General features: G+C 43.2%; 1 protein-coding gene across 4 annotated transcripts in view; it reads right to left on the reverse strand.

Moving 5' to 3' along the window:
- The window catches only part of Adtrp (androgen dependent TFPI regulating protein), a 95,627-nt gene that overhangs the window by 64,417 nt on the left and 6,946 nt on the right, over nt 1-24,264 (reverse strand). For 2 of the 4 annotated variants that reach the window (XM_076573226.1, XM_076573227.1), the window contains exon 2: nt 2,570-2,798. In XM_076573226.1, coding sequence (XP_076429341.1) covers nt 2,570-2,722 — 153 coding nt within the window. In that variant the 5' untranslated portion in view covers nt 2,723-2,798. Of the gene's footprint in view, nt 1-2,569; nt 2,799-3,370; nt 3,510-24,264 lie in introns of those variants that run through there. The other 2 variants (XM_042278394.2, XM_042278393.2) reach the window with 2 other exon arrangements.

Consider the following 24,264-nt stretch of genomic DNA (forward strand, 5'->3'; position numbering starts at 1 on the left):
ATCTTTGTCAGGTGGGGAACACTCTGAAGTCATACTCTCATAGAAAGGGAATCATTGCTCGCATGCTGGGGCCAGAAGCAGCCAGAAGAGATCACTCAGGGAAGCAGAAAACATAGCCACGCCTACGATAGACCAAGTGAGCAGAGCTCTGGTACCAGAGTGCCCTCTGCCCCGCTCTACCAGCGGACACAATGAAAACTCTAAGAGGCTCAGGTTGACAAGGGCCTATGAGGTGGAACTGGTTTTGAGCTGGAAAGAGTTCAGATGTTTTTTATATTCACGTAAAGAGGAGGGCAAGGGCTGGATCACAGCGCTGTACATGGGGTTTCAGGTGGGCTGTGGAAGTCTGTGGAGGAATCAGAGCTGGGAATAGAGGCCAGCAGGCCTTTGTTTGGAAATGTGAGCAGAGAAGTGAGGAAGGAAACCTGTGGATAAAACAATGGAGACAGCCGCCTGTCTCTCAGAGACACCAGCTTTCCTGGAAGAGGGGGACCTGAGGGGTGAGTTTGGCCTTTTTGGTTTTGGTTTTCCAAAAGAGTCCACCATGTCAAAAGGAATTCAAGCAAAATAAAAAAGAGCTTCGGAAGATCAATCTGGAATGTGAGTAATGGAGGGGCCGGCACTTCGGATAGAAAGGACAGTGCGGAGCGACTGTGGTCCTCTGATGCACATTCAAGTTTGGAATGAGAGAGGCAGGAAGTGAGGGAGGGAACGGCGGGCCCTACCAAAGGAGAAACAAGTGGGGCTTGATTTGGTGGCTAATTCGACAGGAAGGCAGAAAATGAGATTAAACTAGAATATGATTGGGGCCCATGAGATGCTCTCTAAGTAAAGGTGCTTTCTGCCCAGCTTAATGGCCTGAGTTCAATCCTAGGGACCCAAATGGTGGGAGGAGAGAGCTTTGTCCTTTGACCTCTACCCCTGTATTGTGGTGCACATGACCCCAACACATACACACATACAGGCACACAAAATAAATAAAAATGCTATAGCTTTTTTTTTGAAAACATCAAGCTAGGATAGGCCAGCAGACAGAAAACGAAGGAGAAACGGCAGTGAACGCCGGAAGAGGTCAGGCAGGTGGTGGCCTGTGTGCCAAGTCTGTCCCGCGGCTCTGTGATTCTGTGCAGTAGAATTGCTGTACCGGAGCCTGAGTTTGATTAGTAGATTAAACATGAAGAGACATACGCCCCCCAGTTGACCCAACAGAGATACAAACCTCATTGTTGGACACTCACAGTACTCTTAAAGGTCTACACAACCAATTTTTGTATTCTTTTCCGACTATTCGACTTTTTCCCTCATAAAATCTCAAGACTGAAACAGCCACCATGATACCTTCTGGCACAAGAGAGCTTGTCCAAAACTCAAAATATTCTATATGTTACTAAAAGGTGAACACAAGGCCAGAAGGGAGGGGAACAGTGCCTCAAAGGCCCCTTCAATCTGAACTCAGCATTCCAGTGTCCCTTTTTCTGACCCTTCGTCGACTCTGATTGCAAAATGAGGATTGCGATTCTGAAGGATTAGCACATTCTGATCACAGGGCTGGAAGGACAGTTCTTTAGTTAAGGATACCCACTACTCCTCCAGAGAACTCAGGATCAGTTCCCAGCACCCACATAGCAGCTCACAGCCATCTGTAACGCTAGTTTCAGGGGATCTAATGCCCTCTTCTGGCCTCCAGAGGCACCAGAAATATATGTCACACATATTCATACATGTAGGCAATGCATGTAAAACACTCATAAAATAAATCTTGAAAACAAGAATATTCTTTCCAGCTCCCTGAAATCAGGTGTTTTTATGGAACTGTGTATTTTAACAACAACAAAGACTTAAATGTTAATTCCCATGTCTGAAGGAAGCTCCAATTTTATCTTTTAACACACACACACACACACACACACACACACACACACACACACACACACACACACACTTGTTTCCTAAAGTACTTCTTACAAGGCAGTTTTTCTTCCATTCATTCAGACTTTGCTCAGTAGCACATGGTCAGCCAGGTTAGGAAGACAAGAAGGGATTAAGCTTTAAGTTTGGTTTTAAAATAGTTGAAACTGTGTATTAGTTGTTGGCTCGGGTGATCTCTCCTTTCAGATGGAACTTGAGCCTATAAAAAACTCCAGTGGGAGAGGAAGGCGGCAAATGTGTTTGCTTTGCTTGGATAAATCTGTGAGTCGGTGTGCGCTGTCAAAGGACATTATTCCTCCATTGGAAGTCACACTTCCTACACAACGTGCGACACTCCGCCTTCTTTTCAGAGACTCTCAGGCAGGGTTCAAAATCTCTCCTGTCTTTCATACACAAGCCTGTGCTCCCCCACAAGAGTCTTTGTAAAGAGCATTTAACAATTAGACACCCTAGTAGCTATGGAGAGTTTCCAAACTGAGTTCTTCAGAGCAAATTGCTAAATAACAGGGCAAGCCCAAAACTCACCAACCATGAAGAAAGAAGACATACATGGGGGACCTGTGTTTAGTAAAGTGGTATGTGGAAAAGCACTCACATTACTGATAATAACCTGGTTCCAGACACAGACACACAGACTTACCAGATTAAGGAGTGTCAAGTACTTTGAACGTCCACCATCATGGAATTCCTTTAACTTCTCTTCATCCTTTCCAATATGTGGGATGTAATAATTGAGGAAAATGTACCAGTTCAAAACAAGGAAGTGGTATACGCAAGTGGTTGTCTTTGTCATGGCTTCCGTGGATTGAAGCAGTGCGCTTGCCTTTGAGTCCTGGGAGTCACGGCTGCTCTCTGTTCAGACTGGAGGGCTGTAGGAACAAAGGCCTCTGGGAATTAGAGTTTCAACACAGGCTGGAGTTTGCTTCTCTCTCAGGCACTTTTTCTTATAACCTTGGGAGGAACTCTTTCAATTAGCTGCACTTAGATAACCTGACGGTTTGCACATATTTCAAATAGGGCTTTAAGGCGAGCAACACACAAGAGCTGTACTTCGAACAGGGCACAGCCACTGCCTGACCTGTTTGCTACAAATGCCAACTCAGTAAAAGGTCATGCCTCTGTTCTTCCTCTTCATTTGGTCAGAAAGTCGGTGGTGGTAGTGGTGTCTCTTCAAAGAATGAGAGGCTGTCTTAAAACAGGAAGTAGAAACTTGGGTGTGTTTATGACAGATAAGGAAACCAGGTATAGTCATCCTACTTGTGAAATCTCTGGGACATTCTCAAGCTTGAAACAGCCTTTGATCCTCTAGGAACAGACTCAAGGGAGTCTCAGTCTCCCCCGCCCCTATACCAGAGAACTAACGAGGTCCAGACATGCCATCTGCATAGCATTTTTGTGCCCAGAGGGAAGAAGTTTGGGGAGATAGCTTTGGTCAGCATACCTGAGTGTAGACCCGGCTCGAGGGGAGCAAGGGCTTCTGCACTGCCCTGGGGAGCGGAAGACATAATTGGATTGGGAGAGCAATGGGCAGGACCCTACCTCAGCCAGTGCAGAAGGGGGCTGAAGAAGAACTGTAAGGGCCACGCCTTGTGACATCACCAGCTTGTTTCCCTGGGCAACTGACTTGGAGGGTTGAGCAAATTCTTGGAGAAATGCCCCTGGCGCCATTAGAGAAGTCTGCAGCTGATGTTATTGATGACTTCACCAGGGTTTACAGGAACTGAGAAGCCAGGCAGTGGTGGCCCACGCCTTTAATCCCAGCACTCGGGAGGTAGAGCCAGGTGGATCTCTGAGTTCAAGGCTAGCCTGGCTACAGAGTGAGATCTAGAAATGGCACAAAGCTACAGAGAAGCCCTGTCTCAGAAGAAAAAAAAAGTACTGAGAAAAAGAACTTCAAGGAGCTATGAGAACCCAAAGAAACCCAGAACTAATCTATCCACCAAAAGTCAACCAGACCAAACATTAGGACTCAGAGAGAGAGAGTGGTCCTTAGCCAGCATGTCTGCAGGGTAACCATTTCGTAGTTTGTTGAATGAAATATTACAAAGTCGTAGGCTTATAAACAAACGTATTTCTCCTGGTGCTGGCAGAGTCAGCATCTAGTACAGGTTCATTTTCTAGTTAACACATGTAATCCTCTTACCATGACCTCTCATGGAAAGACGTAAAACAGCTCCTATGGGCATCTTTGGAGCCAGAATCCTATCTGTGAAGACTCCTCTGTCTTTATGTTCAGGACTTGTCTACAGCCCACACCTCTTACTTGATACCATGACTTTGAGAGTTGGAATTTTACCCAATGAATTCGGGTAAGGCCTGAGCATTTAAGACAGAAAACTATTCACTATGGAGAGAGCGATCCAGGACATGGGGACAGTGCTCTGCAAAATCCCATGGTCTAGGCTGAAACTGCAAATAACATTGGCTTCTCTTGCTTTCTTTAGCATGGTTCCAAGCGCTTTATGGATGCCAGTTCTCTGAACACTTTAAATACCATAATGAGGTTAATGCTAAAATAACATGCTGAGTAAGCAGTGAAGAGGTAGAGTGGGTCCACATTGGTAACTAGTAGATCTCAAGGGCACAGAGAAACATTTGCTCTGCATACCTGCTGGTCCCCTTTTCAGTGTTTCTTCTAAGTGACTTTTATGTATTTATCTTTTTTTTTTCTTTTCTGAGACAGGGCTTCTCTGTGTAGCTTTGCGCCTTTCCTGGATCTCACTCCGTAGCCCAGGCTGGCCTCAAACTCACAGAGATCCGCCTGGCTCTGCCTCCCGAGTGCTGGGATTAAAGGCGTGCGCCGCCGCCGCCGCCGCCGCCGCCGCCGCCGCCGCCGCCGCCGCCGCCGCCGCCGCCGCCCGGCGTATTTATCTTCTTATCAGAAAATTCTCTCAATCTCCAGTATAAGACCAGGGTTGAGTAAAGATTAAGGCAAAGACGGGAAGGAGAAGATAAAAACTCAAATCTCTGGTGTGTATTCAGACTCAGAGATGGGTCTCTCATTGCTAAACATTTCTCAATGAGACATCTGATAAATATTGATGTATTTAAATGTGTTTATACTATATTTAATACTTGTTTTGTGATTCCAGCTAATCGTCAGCATTGAAATAAATAGAAATGTGTATTTTATGTATGTAAAAACTATGTAACTTCTAAACTAAATTTTCTAATAAAACTTGACTCAAAACTGTCACCAAAAGGAAATTTACATTATACCCACATCTGCATTACAGTGTAATATCCCTAGATGAATGACCAGATCCACTTTCATGAAAGAGTCTGATATCTGTCCCAAGGTATAATATCAGGTAGAGTTTTCGCTACTTTTAGTTTTTGTTGTTGTTGGTATGTCTGATTTTTGTTATTTGTTTTGTTTGTGAGACAGGGCCCAGGTTGGCCTGGACCTCTATATGTAGCTAAGGATAATGGTGAACTTTTTAAATATATGTGTGTGTGTGGGGGGTACACTTGGGTACACATGGGTGTTGGAGACCAGAGGACAATCTTAAGTGCCACCCTTTAGAAACACATCTACCTCATTGGCCTGGAATTCATCTATTAGGCTAGACTGGGTGGTCAGTGGACTCCCAGAGTCGTCTTATCCTCACTGAATGAAAAAGAAAGAAAGAAATAAAAGGAGGTCATGGCTGCTCCTAAGGGATTGAGGTGTATTTTGTTTTTGTTTTTGTTTTTTAATCACAGATATAAGGGAGAATACAGGCAGAGGCATTTGGGAGAGTCCAGAGTAAACATGACCCACAAACTGAACTGAGCCATGTGAAGAGAGAGCGGAGAAGAGAGGTGAGAGCCAGGAGCAGAGGTAGGAGAGCAGAAAAAAGAGAGGCCACCAAAAGGCCAAGAGGCCAAGATGGTTGGTAGCCAAGATGGCTGAGGTTTTGGAGGGAAGAGCAGCTGGGGGAGGGGCGGCCCAGTTCAGTCCCTGCGCTGGAGAAGTTTAAGGTGGGGGGAAGGGTATGTCAGCCAGGAAGACCCTGTCACAGGTGGGGACTGAGGGATGCTAGAAGAACGGGGCAGCCAGCATCAGATATTAATATATCTCAATCAAGTAGCCTTTGCCCTGGGTTAGAGACCTGCTATCCAACATCCCAGTTCTAGGATCACAGGCATGTGCCACCATGCCTAACGTTTGTACGTGGGTGCTAGGGATTGATCTTGGGTCCTTGTGCTTTTCGAGCAAGCATTTTACCAACTGAGCCATCTCCCAGGCTGACCTCGAACATCTGGACTTCTGATTCATCTGCCTGTACCTCCCAAGTACTTAGATTACAAGCCACCATACCTAATCTTTTTCGATGTTAGGGATCAACCCCAGGGCCTTGTGCATGCTGGGCAGGGACTCTGATCACTAGTGCCTGGATATACTTTAATAAGCAATGAATGTGACCATTTAGCCACCAATTTTGAACTAACCCAGGCCTAGTCTGCTCTTTGCCTGCATTCCTCCTTTCTTCAAGAATTAGAAGCTGCATTTTATAGAGAGGAGAAAGGGAATAATTAAAATGTATTTTAAAAAAACTGGCAGGAATTTAATTTTTAAGAGGAAATAATAAAGATACACACATACGCTGGGCGGTGATGGCACACACCTTTAATCCCAGCACTCGGGAGGCAGAGCCAGGCAGATCTCTGTGAGTTCGAGGCCAGCCTGGTCCTCAAAGCGAATTCCAGGAAAGGCACAAAGCTACACAGAGAAACCCCTGTCTGGGTGGGGGGGAGGGAAGAGTGTTAAAAAAAAGATACACACATACACGTTTCATGCTTCGAATACTAGACTCACAAAAGTGCCTCTCTTGTAGCTCTCCACTCCTAGGAGACAGAGGTGTGAGTTTTTAACTTAAATTCATATTGGTATTGAGCAACTACCTATCAAGCAAATACAATTTGCTAGGAATTGACTAGGCCATGGACATTTCTTTGTTTTTGTTTCATAATTTTTCCAGAACTTCATACATGAACACAGCACATCACTCCCACCCCTCCACCTCCAGCTCTTTCTCTCTCCCTCTCTCCCTCTCTCCCTCTCCCTCCCTCCCTCTCTCCCTCCCTCTCTCCCTCCCTGTCTCCCTCTCCCTCTCCCTCTCCCTCTCCCTGTCCCTGTCCCTCTCCCTCTCCCTCTCCCTCTCCCTCTCCCTCTCCCTCTCCCTCTCCCTCTCCCTCTCCCTCTCTCTCTCTCTCTCTCTCTCTCTCTCTCTCTCTCTCCTCTCTCCTCTCTCTCTCTTGGGTTTCCAAGACAGGATTTCTCTGTGTAGCCCTGGCTGTTCTGGAACTCACTCTGTAGACCAGACTGGTCTCAAACTCACAGAGATCCACCTGCCTCTGCCTCTGCCTCTTAAGTGCTAAAATTAAAGGCATGTACAACCAGCACCTAGCCATCATCTCTTTTTTAATTATTGTTACAAGTATGACACACTGAGTCCACTTAGCTTTGCTTGTATGCACATGTGTCCAGGGATGACCCATTGTGATTGGACAACCTATGTGGGAGTGTGTCCTTGGAGGAGACTGATTCTCCAACTGTCAGCAGGCATTGACCACTTGAAGCTCTTCATCCAGGGGTTTCTTTAGAAATAAGATCTAATCCCTGATCTCAGGAAGTGTATGCACTAGAAAGAAGAGACAGACTAAATGGGAATGAAAACAGGCAGTTCATCTCCTGACTCAGGCTCCAGGCAGTCTCTTTCCATCTTCCTATAGCTGCCGAGTTCTCCTGTTGGTGAGAACAGCTGTCTTCTCATTGATTTTTCCCTATTCTAGTTTTGTTCCTCAGCTCTGTTCTTCACAAGGCCCAGGAGTGATACTTCGTGCAATGCCACAGTCACTCTTGATGTCCATCCCTTTTTTGTAAGAAGGTCACTTATGCCGTTGATATCTGCCTTCACAGGCTGTAGTGAACTGCCCACTATCACGTGGCCTTGGTTCTTTCCCCAGCCTCATTTTGTGTCTGTCAGAGGATGCTCCTCTAAGATCAGCAAATTGACAGAACTTCCCACCTAAACCTGCCCAGGTTACAAGTGCGCTCATTCCTAGTCCCTCATGACGTCTGTCCCTGAAGTCTGACCGGTTATCTCAGAGTCACCCTCTACGGCGGCACACCCTAGCAGTTTCCTTCTCTGGGAATTCTTCCCTGGCCTCCTCCCAAACCAGGCTGCATTAAATAATCCCTACCTCTTCCCTGACACCTCCATGTCTCTGAAAATCACATGATCAGGAACTCAACTTGTTAAAGATGCTGTTATTTCTTAGGATTCAGAAATTCTGTTTTAATCCCTATAGCTTATCAGAGTGCTGAGAAGATTAGTGTTTTAGAAATGTCTGTCAAACAAGACAATAAAAAACTAATTTAAAATTCGTAAAGAGGCTGGGTGTGGTAGGTAGAGGCAGGCGGATCTCTGAGAGTTTGAGGCCAGCTAGGTCTCCATAGTGAGTTCCAGGCCAGCTAAGACTATATAGTGAGAACTTGTTTCAGTAGGATAAAATGTATAAAATAAACTAAGGAAAAGACCTGAAGAAATATTTCTCAAAAGAAAGTATTCACATGGCCAACAAATACATGAACAAAATGTTCAATAATACTAATCATCAGTAAATGCAAATTAAAATAAAAATTGAGGTATCAACTTACTTCTTTCACAATGTTATTATAAAATAAATAAAGTATTGGTAAGGACGTGGAGGAAGGGAACCCTAGTATATCCAGAGTGAGAATGCAAATTGATATAGTCACTATGGACTATGAAGATTCCATTAAAAATCAAAACAGTTCTACCATATGATTCTACAATATCAACCCTGGGTACACATCCTCAGGGGATGAAGTCAGAATGTCAAATATACATCTGCTCCCCTGTGTTATTGCAGCACGCTTCTCAGTACTTGGAGTATGAGATCTAAGTGTCCAATAGTAAATGAAGACATGCATAACACGTGGCATATCATAGACACAGGGTGTGCTATAGCCTTTGCATAAAGAAGAACCTTGCCGCTGGCATCATGGCGGAACCTAGTTAACAGTATTTAAACAAAGTAACGCAGGTTCATAAGGACAAATACTGCAAGGTCTTACTTAAATGAAGAGTCTGTAAGTAAATTTATAGGAGCATTGAGTAGAATGATGGTTTTTTAATTGAATCATGAATTATTGGGGGATGGAAGCAAGGGTGGGAGTAGAAACTAGTGAGAATTGTTAATAGACAAAATTTCAGTTCCAAAGAAAATTAAGTTCAACGCTGGGCAGTGGTGGCGCACGCCTTTTTTAATCCCAGCACTCAGGAGGCAGAGCCAGGCGAATCTTTTGTGAGTTCGAGGCCAGCCTGGGCTACCAAGTGAGTTCCAGGAAAGGCACAAAGCTACACAGAGAAACCCTGTCTCGAAAACCCCCCAAAAAAAAAAAAGAAAAGAAAAGAAAGAAAAAAAAAGAAAAGAAAGAAAATTAAGTTAGTAACAATGCATTAGGCACTTAAAGATTTCCAAGAGGGAGCATGGCAGGAGAGAGATCAGAAAGACGGTAAGAGCGGAAGATGGGGAGGAGAGATGCGAAGCTTTGTCTGTCTTCAGAGAATGGCACAACCATTGCAGACATGGCCTCACAGGGACTGCAGCTGCCTGCACAAGACAGGGTCGGTCAACAGCCAGCTGTGGGTTAAGGAAGAACTCACGTGACCTTACTCTTACCTACCGAACTATTGGCTAGTGATGGATTGGGGGGGAGGGGCAGTCATTACCTTCAGTTATATTCCAAAGGTAAGCACATGAGAGTCTAATACAGCGGTTCTCAACCTGTGGGTCACAACCCTTTGGGGGGTTGAATGACCCTTTCATAGGGGTCACCTAAGGCCGTGGGAAAACACAAATATTTACATTACAATTCATACCAGTAGCACAATTATAGTTATGAAGTAGCAATGAAAATAATTTTATGGTTGGGGGTCATGACAACTTGAAGAACTGTATTAAAGGGTTGTAGCATTAGGAAGGTTGAGAACCACGGCTTTGATGGATAATTCCAGATTTGGTCACACAGATGATCCTTATTAAAATAAAAACAAAGAGGTATGAATGTGGGAAAAGGACCTATAGGGAGGTGGGGGTGGGTAACAACAATGGGAAGGAGAGGGCAGGAGTTAAGAGTAAAGAGAATGCATTATGTACATCTGTGAAACTGTCAAAGAATACATATAATCAATAAGAAGGAAATTGTCAAAAGATTTTAAGCATCCTCACCACAAAAGGTACGTAAAGTAACGCTTGTTAATTACCTTGATTTAATGATTTATACATATGCATACTTTAGAACTCCAAGCTATGTACAATAAATGTACATGGTTTTTACTTTTTTTCTCAAAAACAAATAATTACAGTAAAAATATCTGTGGATAAATGTATCTATGCACAGCAGGTGTGTTTGGCTATTGAGTCTTTCAAAGCTGACTCATTCATTAAAAACAGCTGGGCGGTGGTGGCACACGACTCATTCATTAAAAACAGCCAGGCGGTGGTGGCGCACGCCTTTAATCCCAGCACTCGGGAGGCAGAGGCAGGCGGATCTTTGTGAGTTCAAGGCCAGCCTGGTCTACAAAGCGAGTTCCAGGAAAGGCGCAAAACTATACAGAGAAACCCTGTCTCGAAAATGCAAAAACAAAAACAAAACAAAAAAAACCTACTATGTTCAGAACATTAAGCTGTTGTGTTCAGAGAAGGAGGCAGAATCTAAGATGAGTTAATTCATAGCCTAAGTCCCGGAGGAGCTCAAAGCCAAGTAGAAGAGACAGCTATGTAAACAAAAAAGTTACCACAAGGCGTGATAAGTACTATAATGCGGATATGCATAAAGTAGTTATGGAGTTTAAATTATCCTGCATATTATTCTGTCATTTTAAATATACAGAAGAGTGAACTAGGGTTGAATGCCTTGAGGAAATCAACGAAAACTCAGTCACTATACAGAAGAAAACGATTAAAGTAACCCCATGCCAGTCACGTGAGAACATTTGCCATCCCAGCTTCATCTGTCTCCTCACTCAACATGAGGGAGCTGCCTCAGGAACAGCCAATGGGATGCTGAGCCCCTGTGATGGCGCTTGACCCATCCAGTGTCCTCCACAGGACTCATGGCAACAGGTAAATTACAGGTGATCTCCATGAAAAGGCAGGAAGAGGGAGGAGAGAAGGGACCCAGAATTCAGTGGGAGCTTGTATAAGTACTACTCAGTTAAATTCCTACCTGGTCAGCTTGCAGAGCCATTGAAAGATGGATGGTTGTAGCAGGAATCTTAAAAGTTCTTATTAATAAAATCAAACCTGAGGCCAAGTATTGGGGTGAACACTGGGAGAGCAGAGGGACAGAACAAGCCACAGCTAATCTCACCTGGCCAACTTCTCAGCTGATCTTGTTTCCTCAGAATGGAAGCCTCTGTGTCCTTATATCCGAATGGCTCTCAACTGAAATGTGCTGCTCAAAACCTAAAAGCTTAACCAGCTAAATGCTTCTAGTTTCTGGTCCTCATGCCTTATATACCTCTCTGCTTTCTACCACCACTCCCTGGGATTAAAGGCTCGCTTTCTGGCTTTCTGCGATTAAAGGCGTGAGTCACCATACTTGGCTGTATCCTTGAACAGATGGATTTCTGCCTCTGGAATGCTAGGATTAAAGGCGTGTGCTATCACTGCCTATCCTCTATGTTTAATATTGTGACTTTTCTGTCTCTGACCCCAGATAAGTTTATTAGGGTGCACAATATTTCGGGGAACACCATACCACCTCAGATGGTTCCCTAGAAAGATAATCCAGGACCTCAAGAGCTCATTAACTCTGACTACCCTGATTAAATGGTGTCACATTAGCCTCCCCAAGGAAGATGGGACATCCTGAGACAGGCAATGAATTTCTGACTCTTCCAGTGATGTCTGACTTAAAACTTGTGTTTTAAGGTAGCTGCTGTCTGTTAATTAAATGTCTACCATTTAATTCTTTGTTTTCAGTCTGTTTCTGCTGTATCTCACACCTCTGCTCCTGCTTCTGTAGCTTTCTACAATACTTGAATTTAAGATTCCATCTTGAGCCAGGTGGTGGTGGCACATGCCTTTAATCCCAGCACTCAGGAGGCAGAGGCAGGCAGATCTCTGTGAGTTCAAGGCTAGCCTGGTCTACAGGGCGAGATCCAGGACAGGCACCAAAACTACACAGAGAAACCCTGTCTCAAAAAAACAAAAATAAATAAATAAATAAATAAATAAATAAATAAATAAATAAATAAAAAGGTTCCATCTTGATTTATTTATAGTGTTTGGAGTGTATCCATTCGACTGTCTGGACATGACAATATACAGAATTTACTATATTCTGCTTATATATATGTTTTTACACTAGTTGAACACATGGCCTCCTTCTATCCTTCCATTCTGACTCCTTTATCTTTCCTATTTTTAAGTATAGTAAGTAGTCTTGTCTCACTTGATGCTGAATGTTCTAATTATTAAGCAGGGTTCACAAGAGAAGAATTACTCTTATTCTATGTGTTTGGATCCTGCACTCACTTGTCCAGGTTCTGGCATCTTACATCATCAATGGGCACTGGGGGCCAAGGTACCTGCTGTGTGGTCAGACAATTCCCGCCTTAAAAAGCCGCCACACTCTCTTTCTGTGTTTCCTCTCTGCACTCTCTGCTCTGTGTTCTCTCTGTGTGTTCCCTGCTCTGCTCTGCTCCTCCCCCGCCAGGCCTGGCTATCCCCTATTTCTTTCTCTCTTTCTTTCTCTCTTTCTTTCTTTCTTTCTTTCTTTCTTTCTTTCTTTCTTTCTTTCTTTCTTTCTTTCTTTCTTTCTTTCTTTCTTATTTATAATTCTCATATGGTTTATTTTTATTTTTTTAATTTTATTTTATAATTTAATTTAATTTTACATATCAGCCATGGATTGTTCTCCCTACCCCCTCACCTTCCCCCCAGCCGACCCCGCATTTCCATCTCCTTCATGGCAAAGAGTCCCCTGAGGATTGAGTTCAACTTGGTAGATTCAGTCCAGGCAGGTCCAGTCCCCTCCTCCCAGGCTGAGCCAAGTGTCCCTGTATAAGCCCCAGGTTCCAAACAGCCAGCACATGCACTGAGGACAGGTCCCGGTCCCACTGCCTGGGTGTCTCCCAAACAGATCAAGCTAATCAACTGTCTTACTTATCCAGAGGGCCTAATCCAGTTGGGGACTCCTCAGCTATTGGTTCATAGTTCATGTGTTTCCATTCGTTTGGCTACTTGTTCCTGTGCTTTTTCCAACCTTGGTCTCAACAATTCTAACGTGGCCTGTGACTTTTCCACTGGCAGTCAATGCCACCACCAGTGCCGTTTTATGGTCACTATGCATATTTGAAGTGGCTGTTGGCTAGAGACTGTCTCTTGTCACCAACCACTAGCTTGGCTTTGAGGTTGTATTGGCCTCCTCTGTTGAGTCCAAGAGCAGAGGAGAGGTTGGTATTGAAGTCTTAGGCAGCCTGATTTTCCTAAGAAACCACTAGGTCCTGATTGACTAAATGTGGGCATGCAAATAAGGTGAGACCTACGACCAATCACAGAAAGTCTCTCAAACTGTCAAATAAAAGTTTCTGATTGTTACGGTAATCTACTTCTGGATCTCCTGTAGTTGGTGGGCAGGGATATAGTGTTGGTCTCCCCTCCCCCCTATAATATTTTTTACTTACTTATTGTTCAAAGTTTTATACATCATACAATGTATTTTGATCATATCCATGCCCCTGCCCCTATGTCCACCACCCCTCTCATTCCCAACTTCTTCTTTTTTTATTATAAGCCCCTGGATTTCATTAGTACTGCCCATATGCACATGGGTATGGGGCCAACCCTGAGACATGGGCAACCTACCAGAGGCCATGTCACTAAAAGAGAGTGTCTCTCCTTCCCTCAGAAATCATCTAGAGCTAATATTTCCCCCTCCAAGGGTGGAGCCTCCGTGGCCCCTCCCCATATGTGTTGGAATTTTGACTGGTTTGATCTTGTGCCAGTGTTGTGCAAGTAACCACACCTGCTGTGAATCGATAAGCTTAAATATTTGGAATGCGGTCTGACAGCATATCCATTTAACACAGCAATAGTAGGATCTCCTTTGAGGTCTACCATCTTCCCAGGAAGGGGCTTTGAGCCAGGTTTGAAATCCTTCTTGTGGCACAGGCCTCATAGTCAATCAGAATGTGCTTGGTTACTCCTGTAACCTCTGTACCACTAATGCACCAGTGGGCACATCTTGCCAGGCCAGTGGGTATTGTCACATGCAGGGTCTGGTACTGAGTGAGGTCATGTATACATTTTTCCCCCAGAGCCCTGCATAGCAACTTTTGGCACCATGTAAGCTAGCCAGCAAGGGAGAGTTTCCTAGGCAGTCAAGGTTGATTTCTCCATGTCCTGCATCCAAAGTTAGCAGTATATTCAGCAACAGGGTCTTTCTTACTGTCTAGTTAAGTTGGGCAACCAAGACCAAGGGCAATAGACTGTGTTGTCTTGGGTTCCTCTGGGCCTCCCTGGCAAATACCTCATAGGGAGATATCCTGTGCTTGGCACTGAGATTTTCATTCAGTCTCTGACAGCAACATTGTCTCCCCCAGGAGTGTACTTCTTCTTTTTTTTTTTTTTTTTTTGGTTTTTCGAGACAGGGTTTCTCTGTGTAGCTTTGCGCCTTTTTCCTGGAACTCACTTGGTAGCCCAGGCTGGCCTCGAACTCACAGAGATCCGCCTGCCTCTGCCTCCCGAGTGCTGGGATTAAAGGCGTGCGCCACCACCGCCCGGCGAGTGTACTTCTTCTTAACATCCTTTACTATATATTACAGTGTCTAATTAACTTACAAACTGGTAATTTCTGAAAGGCTTCATATACCCAGAGTTTTGGTTAACCTATTTATCCCCCATGCTCTCCCCCATCACTTTGTTCTCATCCCCACTTAAATTTCTTTCTTTCTTTTTTTTTTTTTTTTTTTTTCCCGAGAGAGGGTTTCTCTGTGTAGCTTTGCGCCTTTCCTGGAACTCACTTGGTAGCCCAGGCTGGCCTCGAACTCACAGTGATCCAACTGGCTCTGCCTCCCGAGTGCTGGGATTAAAGGCATATGCCACCACCGCTCGGCTAAATTTTTTTTTTTTTTTTTTTTGAGACAGGGTTTCTCTGTTTAACAGCCCTAGCTGTCCTGGAACCAGCTGTGTAGTACAGGCTGGCCTCAAACTCACAAAGATCCACCTGTCTTTACCTCCCAAGTGCTGAGATTAATGCTGTGCACCATTGCTGCCCGGCCCACTTAAACCTTTTTGTGGCTACTGCTGCTGAATGAACAGCTGTATGCAATCCACTCCTTATGCTCAGGGCTTGAGTTTTCCACCCATGAGAGAGCTGGGCAGTGAGTGAGAAACTCAACATCTATTATCCCTCCTATTCCATTCAGTTATTTCTGATTTTCGTACATCTCATTTGTTGTCTTCCTGATGCTTTAGATTCCCTTCTTCCATCATTGTCTTTTGGTTTGATTCATTTAATACATTTAATACTTCATTTTTAATACAGATTTTACTACAGTGTGTGTGTGTGTATGTGTGTGTGTGTGTGTGCGCGTGTGTTTGTGTTCGCGTGTGCGCGTGCGTGCGCGCGCCTGGAATGTTCGTCCTTGCCTGACTTCTCTAAGCTGTGGTTCTGACGACAACTTCATCTTCTGTGTTTATTGTCCATGATATGTTGACCATCTTGGTTAGTCTAATGCACTAGTGTCCCTAGTATGACCACCAAAAATGTCTCCAGACATTACCAAAAGTTCTTGGGGGTGGGGAGAAGGAATCACTTCTAATTGAGGACCACTCCCCTCTAGAAGTCAGAATGATTCAATATCCTCAGTGTGGAACAGAACAGAGTTCTCTGAGGAGAGGGATGGGCTTTTCCCCAAAGCAGAGATGCACTTCAGGATCCTATCCCTTTATGAACCAATGGACAGGCTCCATTTTTCTCTTTCTGCATCTGCCCACACTTGTGACTCAATGGTGACAGTGGAACAGGCTCTGATTTCCTTAATAACCCAGCTCAGAGGTTGATGTAGTCCTTGACAGACAAGTGGCACTTATTAAGGAATTACAGCTATCAAGTTTCAAAGTGACATCCTTCTAGAATCTCATGTGTACCCTTATAGTCAGCTTAAGATGCACCACCAAAGATCACCATCAGTTACATCCTTTCTGGCTTGTTAGTTTCTTTCTATTTTTATACTGATAAAAAGATAATCACATGGCCTTTTGAAAGTTTGTGCTTGTCTGCCTAGGAACAGTGACTTTTCCACAAAAATAAGCCAAGTCGCTTGCTTTTCCTAAGATCCTTATCTTAAACACTGTTTCCATTCATTGGGTCAAGAAGAGCTGCTTTGGTTAGTTATTCTCTGTCCTGTTGAAAGAAACAGGACAGAGAATAACTACACAAAAACTCTAACTACACAAAAACGACACGGACCCAGGTAGAACACTTGTTCCCAAAGCAGATCAAGTTGAAGTTGTCAGCACTCGGACAATTTTCCACCCTCCTCCCCTCTGCTGCCTTACATTTTAATTCTTTATTTCCTTATCATGCTTTCCGATCGACTTGGGTGCATCCATGGTCACTAAGCATTTCCACCAATCTCCTCTAGAATACTCATAGTCGGAGGGTGCTTGGAGTAATTCCAATTTGTTTCCTAGGTGCCCCAAATAAATTAGATAAAATCAAATCCAACCCTCCCTATTACTTCTAACAAAAGCAGGATTCTTTGAAACTTGACCTCCTGGGGATGAAGATGTTTTACAGACTATGAATTCCTTGGACAGAATTATAGTTAGTTCTTAGATGTTCAGAGCCACATAATCCTGTAAGTCTGGCCCAGGCCTTGCATTCTTTGTTTTGAAAGATGTCCAAATCTCTGCCCTGACCTTCTGCTTTTCCTTCTCTGTCCATTTCTTAAGATTCAAAGGGAGAGAGTTATGGCAAAGAAGATCTGAAAATGGTAGAAATGGGGACTAGATAAAGCTCAGCTCCAAGTCTTCAAAGTTGTCTTTCCTAGAACTGGCTTTCTTATGCACTTGGTTGAATAGCTGGGGTGTTGATTTCTTCTCTGTTCTGAGAGGCAATAGTCTCTCCACTGTGTTCCATGACAATGTCTTAGGGCTCTTGTTGCCAAAGATACTCTCGCCGCCACATTCTTAGCAGGAAGTAGATTTAATACTCTTCTGGATTTTTACTGGAGTTAGTATGAGCATCCAAGTTTTCATCAGCCTGACTGTCTTTACAAAGTAGATACTGATTGGGAGCTAAGAGAGAACGCACTGGGTTCAGCAGCCAAAGAACCAGTCAGGAAACTCTGTCAGCAACTGTCCTGTTGCTGCCCAAAGCTCTATGTTACAACCAGCGTTATTGCTGCTAAGATTCTCAGGGTGAGACGAAGACTGAGGAAAAGCTTGCATGCAGCTGGAGGACAATATTCTGTTAGCATGCTGGCCTCTGAAAAAGTGTCCCAAGTGGTCAACAGCATATACTCCAAAGTCAAGTTCCTGACATCAGATCATGGGTTTGATTCTTCCCACTTGTGTGGCCACGTATGAGGCAGTGAAACTCAGTATCTATTTCCTTCACCATGAAATGAAGGTAAGTAATGAAACTCCCCACTCACAGCTTTGCTGGGCTCCTTAGATGAGACAATCCACAGTGGTTCTGGACACAGCCCCTAGGGCTGTAAGTGTTCAGCATGTACTGGGTTTTATGATAGGAAAATCATCTAGAATGTTAGCCCTTGCAACTGCCACATGAAGGAATCATCCAGACGGCCTACAAGACATGTATGGCATTGGGAGGGGCATCCATGGGAACATCTTGGAGATGTATTTTCTTTTAAAGGCAAGGTAGAAGTACCAACTCTGCCATGAGACGACCCACTGTTAGCATTCTGAATTCTTTCCAGAAAATAATCAGAGGGAACAATTTCCGAGAATATTTCACTGTTGTTTTAAGGCCAACATCAGCTTACAAAACGAAGAGAAACCTTTATTCTTAATCTGGGGCTTTCCGTTAAGACTGTGATGATCCAGAATTTCCCACTAGCCCTTGCTACATTTCTCAGGAATTGAAAAGGGCAACCGAAATTGACCTGAAGTCCGAGGTTGGCAAATTATCATCAAGCCTGAGAGATAGAACGAGCCAGCATGCTAGTGCATTAGGGTCATAAAAGTAAGGGGTAGGGTACAAAGAACAGTGAACAGTGTTGAGCTGACATCTCTGTTTTAGGTAAAACTGAGGTCAAATTATAATTAGAAGGATTTTCAGAGGAACAGAAAAAATGCGAAAATTAAAATGTATTCAACAACCTTGCAAATTCTTAGGACTCACAACAATTTTGAATATATAGCCCGAATATGATCACTTAAAGACTTCTCTTTCTTTGAGGAGACCACACTTATGCTCTTGTGTGTTTTCCTTTCTTCCCAGGTGCCTCTTTTTCTCTTCACCCTTGTTATTAAGAAACCAGGTAGTCGGCGTGATGTTAAATCAACGATGAAGGAAACAAACATTAAATATTAAATATTTAGACCCCACAAAAGATCGGAAAACTTGTTTTTTGTTGTTGTAGCTGTTGCTGTTGTTTTTTTGTTTTTGTTCTTTCCCTTTTTTTTTTTTTTTTTTTTGGAAGATGGAAACAGTCCACATGACTTTGGTAAACTGAGAAAAATGAGTACTATGGTACTCTAGTTTCTCTACCACCCCACCCTTTTCTGTAGCTCAAAAGTAGACAAGAGGAAGCTGGACGGTGGGTCATCCAGGAGTTCCACACAAGAGAAAGTCACTGTTCCCATGCTCTGAGCTCCTGAGACAATGCTACACAATTCCTCTCCCCTTGCCAGTGAGTCCCTGACAGACCACACCAGAGCATTCCGGCTTCCCACCTTGCATGAGTGCCATGGACTTTCTGTGCGCCTTGTCCCCAAATTCATTTGTTGAAACTCCACTGACCAGTGAGATGGTGCTTGGAGATGGGGTCTTTGGGGAGCACTCCTGATAGGATTGATGCCCTTGTAAGAACAGACCATAGAGAGCTTTGTTCTCTCTCACCACCACATGGGGATGTGGTCAGGATCAGATAAGTTTAGAGAGATATCAGGCAAGAAAGGAGCTAGACATGAGAACAGAACTGAAGCTGTGTATAAAGTATGTTATGCCAGAGGAATTAAAGCAGTGGATGATAGAGCTCGGTGTGCTGAGATTCTATTTCCTGAAATTAGTCCTTGCCATTAGTAGTTCTCTCTCCTGAGCCCCTAGGATGTATAATATTAAGGCTGGTCCCTCTAATATTATACAAGACCTGGCGCCCTTGGGTACCCAGTCTCAGGAGGAGTAATCTACCAAGCACACTCAAAAAGCAGTGGTGTGCTTGGTGGAGGCTGTCCAGAGACGAGGCAGTCTCTCTGGGGAATCGTAAAGGTGACCCCTGAAGTGCCGGCTACCGATGGACCTCACCAAAGGTGCTGCAGACCAGGAGGAACCCCAGGCCTCTTTGTGGTGAGTAGTTGAATATCTCCCTTCCCTATTAAGAATCCTTCTTGCACCATGAGTCAGAATGAGTCAAAAGAGAATCAGCTTTTGATAGAAGTTACAGGACACAGGCTTAAGACAAAAGGCATTTCAGTCAGCTCCAGTCTGTTTACAGGCTTAGATAAGGAAGCAACAGACTATCTTAATCCCATAAAGCCCCCTAAAAAACGTAAGGAAAGATTTAGCCGGGCGGTGGTGGCGCACGCCTTTAATCCCAGCACTCGGGAGGCAGAGCCAGGCGGATCTCTGTGAGTTCGAGGCCAGCCTAGGCTACCAAGTGAGTCCCAGGAAAGGCGCAAAGCTACACAGAGAAACCCTGTCTTGAAAAACCAAAAAAAAAAAAAAGATTTAGGAGACCCCTAAAAGCTGCCAACCTTATGAAATTGATTTACCATCAGAATATGATAAGCGGCAGAAATTCTAACCCCTCCCTTTTAGGGAGAAACCTGCTGTTACTTCATTCAGGGTCTTACAAGGAGGTAACACAATATTACCACACTACCAGACTTCCTGAGAGCGTAAACCAGAGCTAATGAAGTTCACTATGTTCTCCATAGTAGCAGCAGCGTCCTGCTACAAACAGCCCCTTTTGCTAAAACTACTGGAATCGAAGGGCTAACTTGAGCCCCAAACTTGCCCTGCAGCTAACTAGGAGTTCCACTCCAGCAGCCTTCTTTAAAATCAATGCAAGTCTCACAGCCAGTGAGAAAACTAATGGCAACTCCCAGCTCTCTTAAAAAAAGTGTCCTTTTCTCTCTTTCCTCTTTCTGGGTTGACTTTTAAGTTCTTGGTAATTTACAAAAATCTTGGCCAAGTACAAGAACTTCAGTTAACCCATTTCAAAAAACAGGTCCTGGTTAGGGGACGCCCTACTACGACCTGTATGGATTCATCAGACCCCTGAAGATGTTTGGGGGCCGGAATCCTAAACATCTGCCTTCTTCTCTCTGAACCTAACTATCTGCTATCTGCATCTCAGCTCACTTGGGCCTTTGAGTCGTCTCCACCCTTCTCCTCACCTTGCCATTCCCGGTGGCTATCTGGCTTGATACAGACTGGGTGCAGCTGCTACAACAAAAACAACAACAACAACAACAAAAAAAAAAAAAAAAAAAAAAAAAAAAAAAAAAAAAGAAAAAGAAAAAAGAAAAAAGAAAAAAGAAAAAGAAAAAAAAAATTCTCCTTTGTTTTAGTGTTCTACTGAACTTATCTCATTTCATGATATACCTTAAAGAATTTATTAAATTGTTACTCTCTTCATATACTATATTTTTGAATAAGAGTTCCTGTTTCTGTATTAAAATAACTTCAGTACAAACTTAATATTTTTAAGGCTAAACCTTACAGGTATAAAACCTAAGTTCTTTTTTTTTTTTTTTTTTTGGGTTTTCAAGACAGGGTTTCTCTGCGTAGCTTTGCGCCTTTCCTGGAGCTCACTTGGTAGCCCAGGCTGGCCTCGAACTCACAGAGATCCGCCTGCCTCTGCCTCCCGAGTGCTGGGATTAAAGGCGTGCGCCACCACCGCCCGGCTTTAAGTTCTAAGCTTATAAGGACAACTAACTTATACATTGTTAAGAATAAGTTTACTTTAATTAAAGATAATTAAAAAATAAAACTTGTTGATTGACTGGCCAACCTAAACTGTATGTAGTGCAAGTCATTGGGATAGAGAAATATAAGACATGAACATCTAGATATGTTATAAATGATACATGAAACTCAGTAAATAACATAGAGATACTGAGGATGTATGGCTAAGTTAGATCTATGGATAAAGTTTTTATTGAGGTCTGAGATAGATATATAGGCTTTAAGAATGAACTTATGTGGGCCGGGCGGTGGTGGCGCACGCCTTTAATACCAGCACTCGGGAGGCAGAGCCAGGCGGATCACTGTGAGTTCGAGGCCAGCCTGGGCTACCAAGTGAGCTCTAGGAAAGGCGCAAAGCTACGCAGAGAAACCCTTTCTCAAAAGAACCAAAAAAAAAAAAAAAAAGAATGAACTTATGTATGCCTCAATACAAGAGTCTATGGACCTCCCCAGAAGGGACACTGGGGCTAATTATAGGCCATAGCTCCTCTGCTGTACAAGGTATAAAGACTGTCCCAGGAAAGGTTGATCCTGACTTTACTGAAGAGATTAAGATCGTTGTACAACCCCCTACAAAAACAATTCAGATTCATACAGGCCAACACCTACAGGAGCTGCCAGTTTGGACTCTAGGGATACGGCTTTCTGGGTTCAGAAATTAAATATTCCAGACCAATTAAACACTTAAAATGCAGGGAAAGAAAATAATTGGTTTGCTAGACATAAGCACGGATGTTTCTTATATTTCAGGAAAAGATTGGCCAAGTATAAACATATGGCATATTCTAAATATTGGGCATATAAAGCCCCCCACCAGCCCTTGAGTCACAATATTTGTTGTTTAATGAAAATCAGGCTTATAGACTGTTACAGACCTTAAGAAAAAGTAAAATTTTATTAAAGCCAAGGGGAATCTCCTAGCCTGGCTTGCCATCTCCCATGGCCATCCCCCCAAATCAAAAAATAATCATCATAGATGTAAATAATCATCATAGATGTACAAGATTGCTTCTTTACCATACCTCCTCAACCTAAAGATTGTCAGCATTTTGCTTTTAGCTTGCCTACTCACCCTGCCATGATGGAGGCCAAAGCTGACATACAGAGCAGGAAATGCTCTGTTTATCCAAGACTCATTTTTTGAGAGAGTTCCTCATTATATATGCAGATTAACTATCAGAACTAACTGTCAATTATAGCTTCCTCACAGTCCCCCAACCTAATAATATATATATTGATGTATATATGTATATACATATATCTTTCAATACATTTATTACACAGATGATATTATAGTTATATCAAACTATGAAACTTATGGGTCTATAGATTGACAGCTCTACAGGATATACTAGCACCTTTCCTTATGTCTGTCCAACAATTACAAATTCTCTCCCAATGGAAGCTCACCCATGAGGCTTACATCCTTCATATACTTCAAGAGATCTTAAGAATAAGCCTTACATATACTTCAAGAGATCTTAAGAATTGGTGCTTAGCCAGGCAATGGTGGTGCACGCCTTTAATCCCAGCACTTGGGAGGCAGAGGCAGGCAGATCTCTGTGAGTTCAAGGCCAGTCTGGACTCCAAAGAGAGTTCCAGGAAAGGCGCAAAGCTACACAGAGAAACCCTGTCTCGAAAACAAAACAAAACAAAACAAAAAAAAGAATTGTTGCTTAATTTTCATCCTCACAAGTAACAGACTGGAAAGGCAGCTTGATCTCGGACTTCCCATCACCTATGACTATACAGAAATAAGTTTCCGGTAGACCAAATAAGCTACATGGTCCACAATATGTTTTGATAAACAAACCTGAATGACTGAGACAGGGGTGTTCCAAGTCTAGCTTCCCTCTGTTTCCTTAAATAGGAAAAAGGTCATCAATGACACAAGACAAAAATATCTTGATGGATCTAGGTGATCTGGTATGAATTCCAAGAGTTCCTTCTACCTAAGAACGGAATAGACTAAGAAGAAAATGGAATTATAGTAAGCATTAATATAAAATGTCCATTTAATATTATTATTTTCATATAATAATTAAAGCAAATATGCCATTCATATAAATAAAAAGAGATATTTATTAAGCACCCCAATGGTCCAAGTAAGCTGAGCACGTTGTATATAGTCTCTCATATCTTTCTTTCCTGCAACACTATGGCACACATTATTGTGTCAACTGGTGATTGAAGAGGTCCATCTGAGTATACACATGAACAGCTAAATAATTTATCCAAGACACAGGCAGAAATGTGAAGCCACTTTTATCTCAACTCAGAGCCCCATTATACCACTGGAACTCTGTGTACTATTGTTGCATTTTTTTTTTCAAAATCCTAAGATTTTCCAAAATGAAATGATCATTTTAAAAAGTAAAATAGAATCCAGCAACTATATTAGTATAAAATTCTTTCTCTACAAATAACTCGTGAGAGTCTATCTCTGCTTAAATGGTAGTTTTATTAGAAATATTCAGAAATGGAACGTCACATTTTTCACCCAAGTCTTCTTTCCACATTCTGATTCCCAGGGTATTGCCTCACACTTTCCCATGTAAAGCATGCAGACAAAAGGCCCACCCTTTGGGAAGCTCCCAATAAATGCTAGGCTTCATTATAACCACCACCACCACTACCACAGTCTTCACAAATCTTCATTACATTTCACCTTTAAAACCAGTAAATGTGTTAGGCTCTCTAGAACCTCTCTTTCACACACACACACACACACACTCACCGGTCTGAATGTCACAGGACTGGAGTGATAGTCAATAACATCTTTTGGAAATGAGCAAACCCGTGTGTGCTCACACGGAACTCCTTCAGCAGTGGTCTCCAAACACACAGGCAGTTTGTCTCTGTTTCTGATTCTAATCTGCCTTTGCCCTCAGGAAGAGGGCTGGCCCCTCTAACTCACGACCACCACATAGCTGTCATCCAACTGAAGCTTGGGGTAGGGTTGCAATAGAGTCACAGGTTACTCCTTTGCAAAAGGCAGTTTCCCTCATGCATGCCCTCCCTCAGCTGTAAGTTCCATCACCCCTCACCCCTGCAGTGTAGCACATCCAGAAAGATACTATAAATGGAAGAAAATGAACGTTACTCTTATGCTTAGTGGACAGATTTAAAAAGGGTCAAGTGATTTG

Source organism: Peromyscus maniculatus, chromosome 5 (assembly GCF_049852395.1).
Source record: "Peromyscus maniculatus bairdii isolate BWxNUB_F1_BW_parent chromosome 5, HU_Pman_BW_mat_3.1, whole genome shotgun sequence".
Taxonomy (NCBI): Eukaryota; Metazoa; Chordata; class Mammalia; order Rodentia; family Cricetidae; genus Peromyscus; species Peromyscus maniculatus.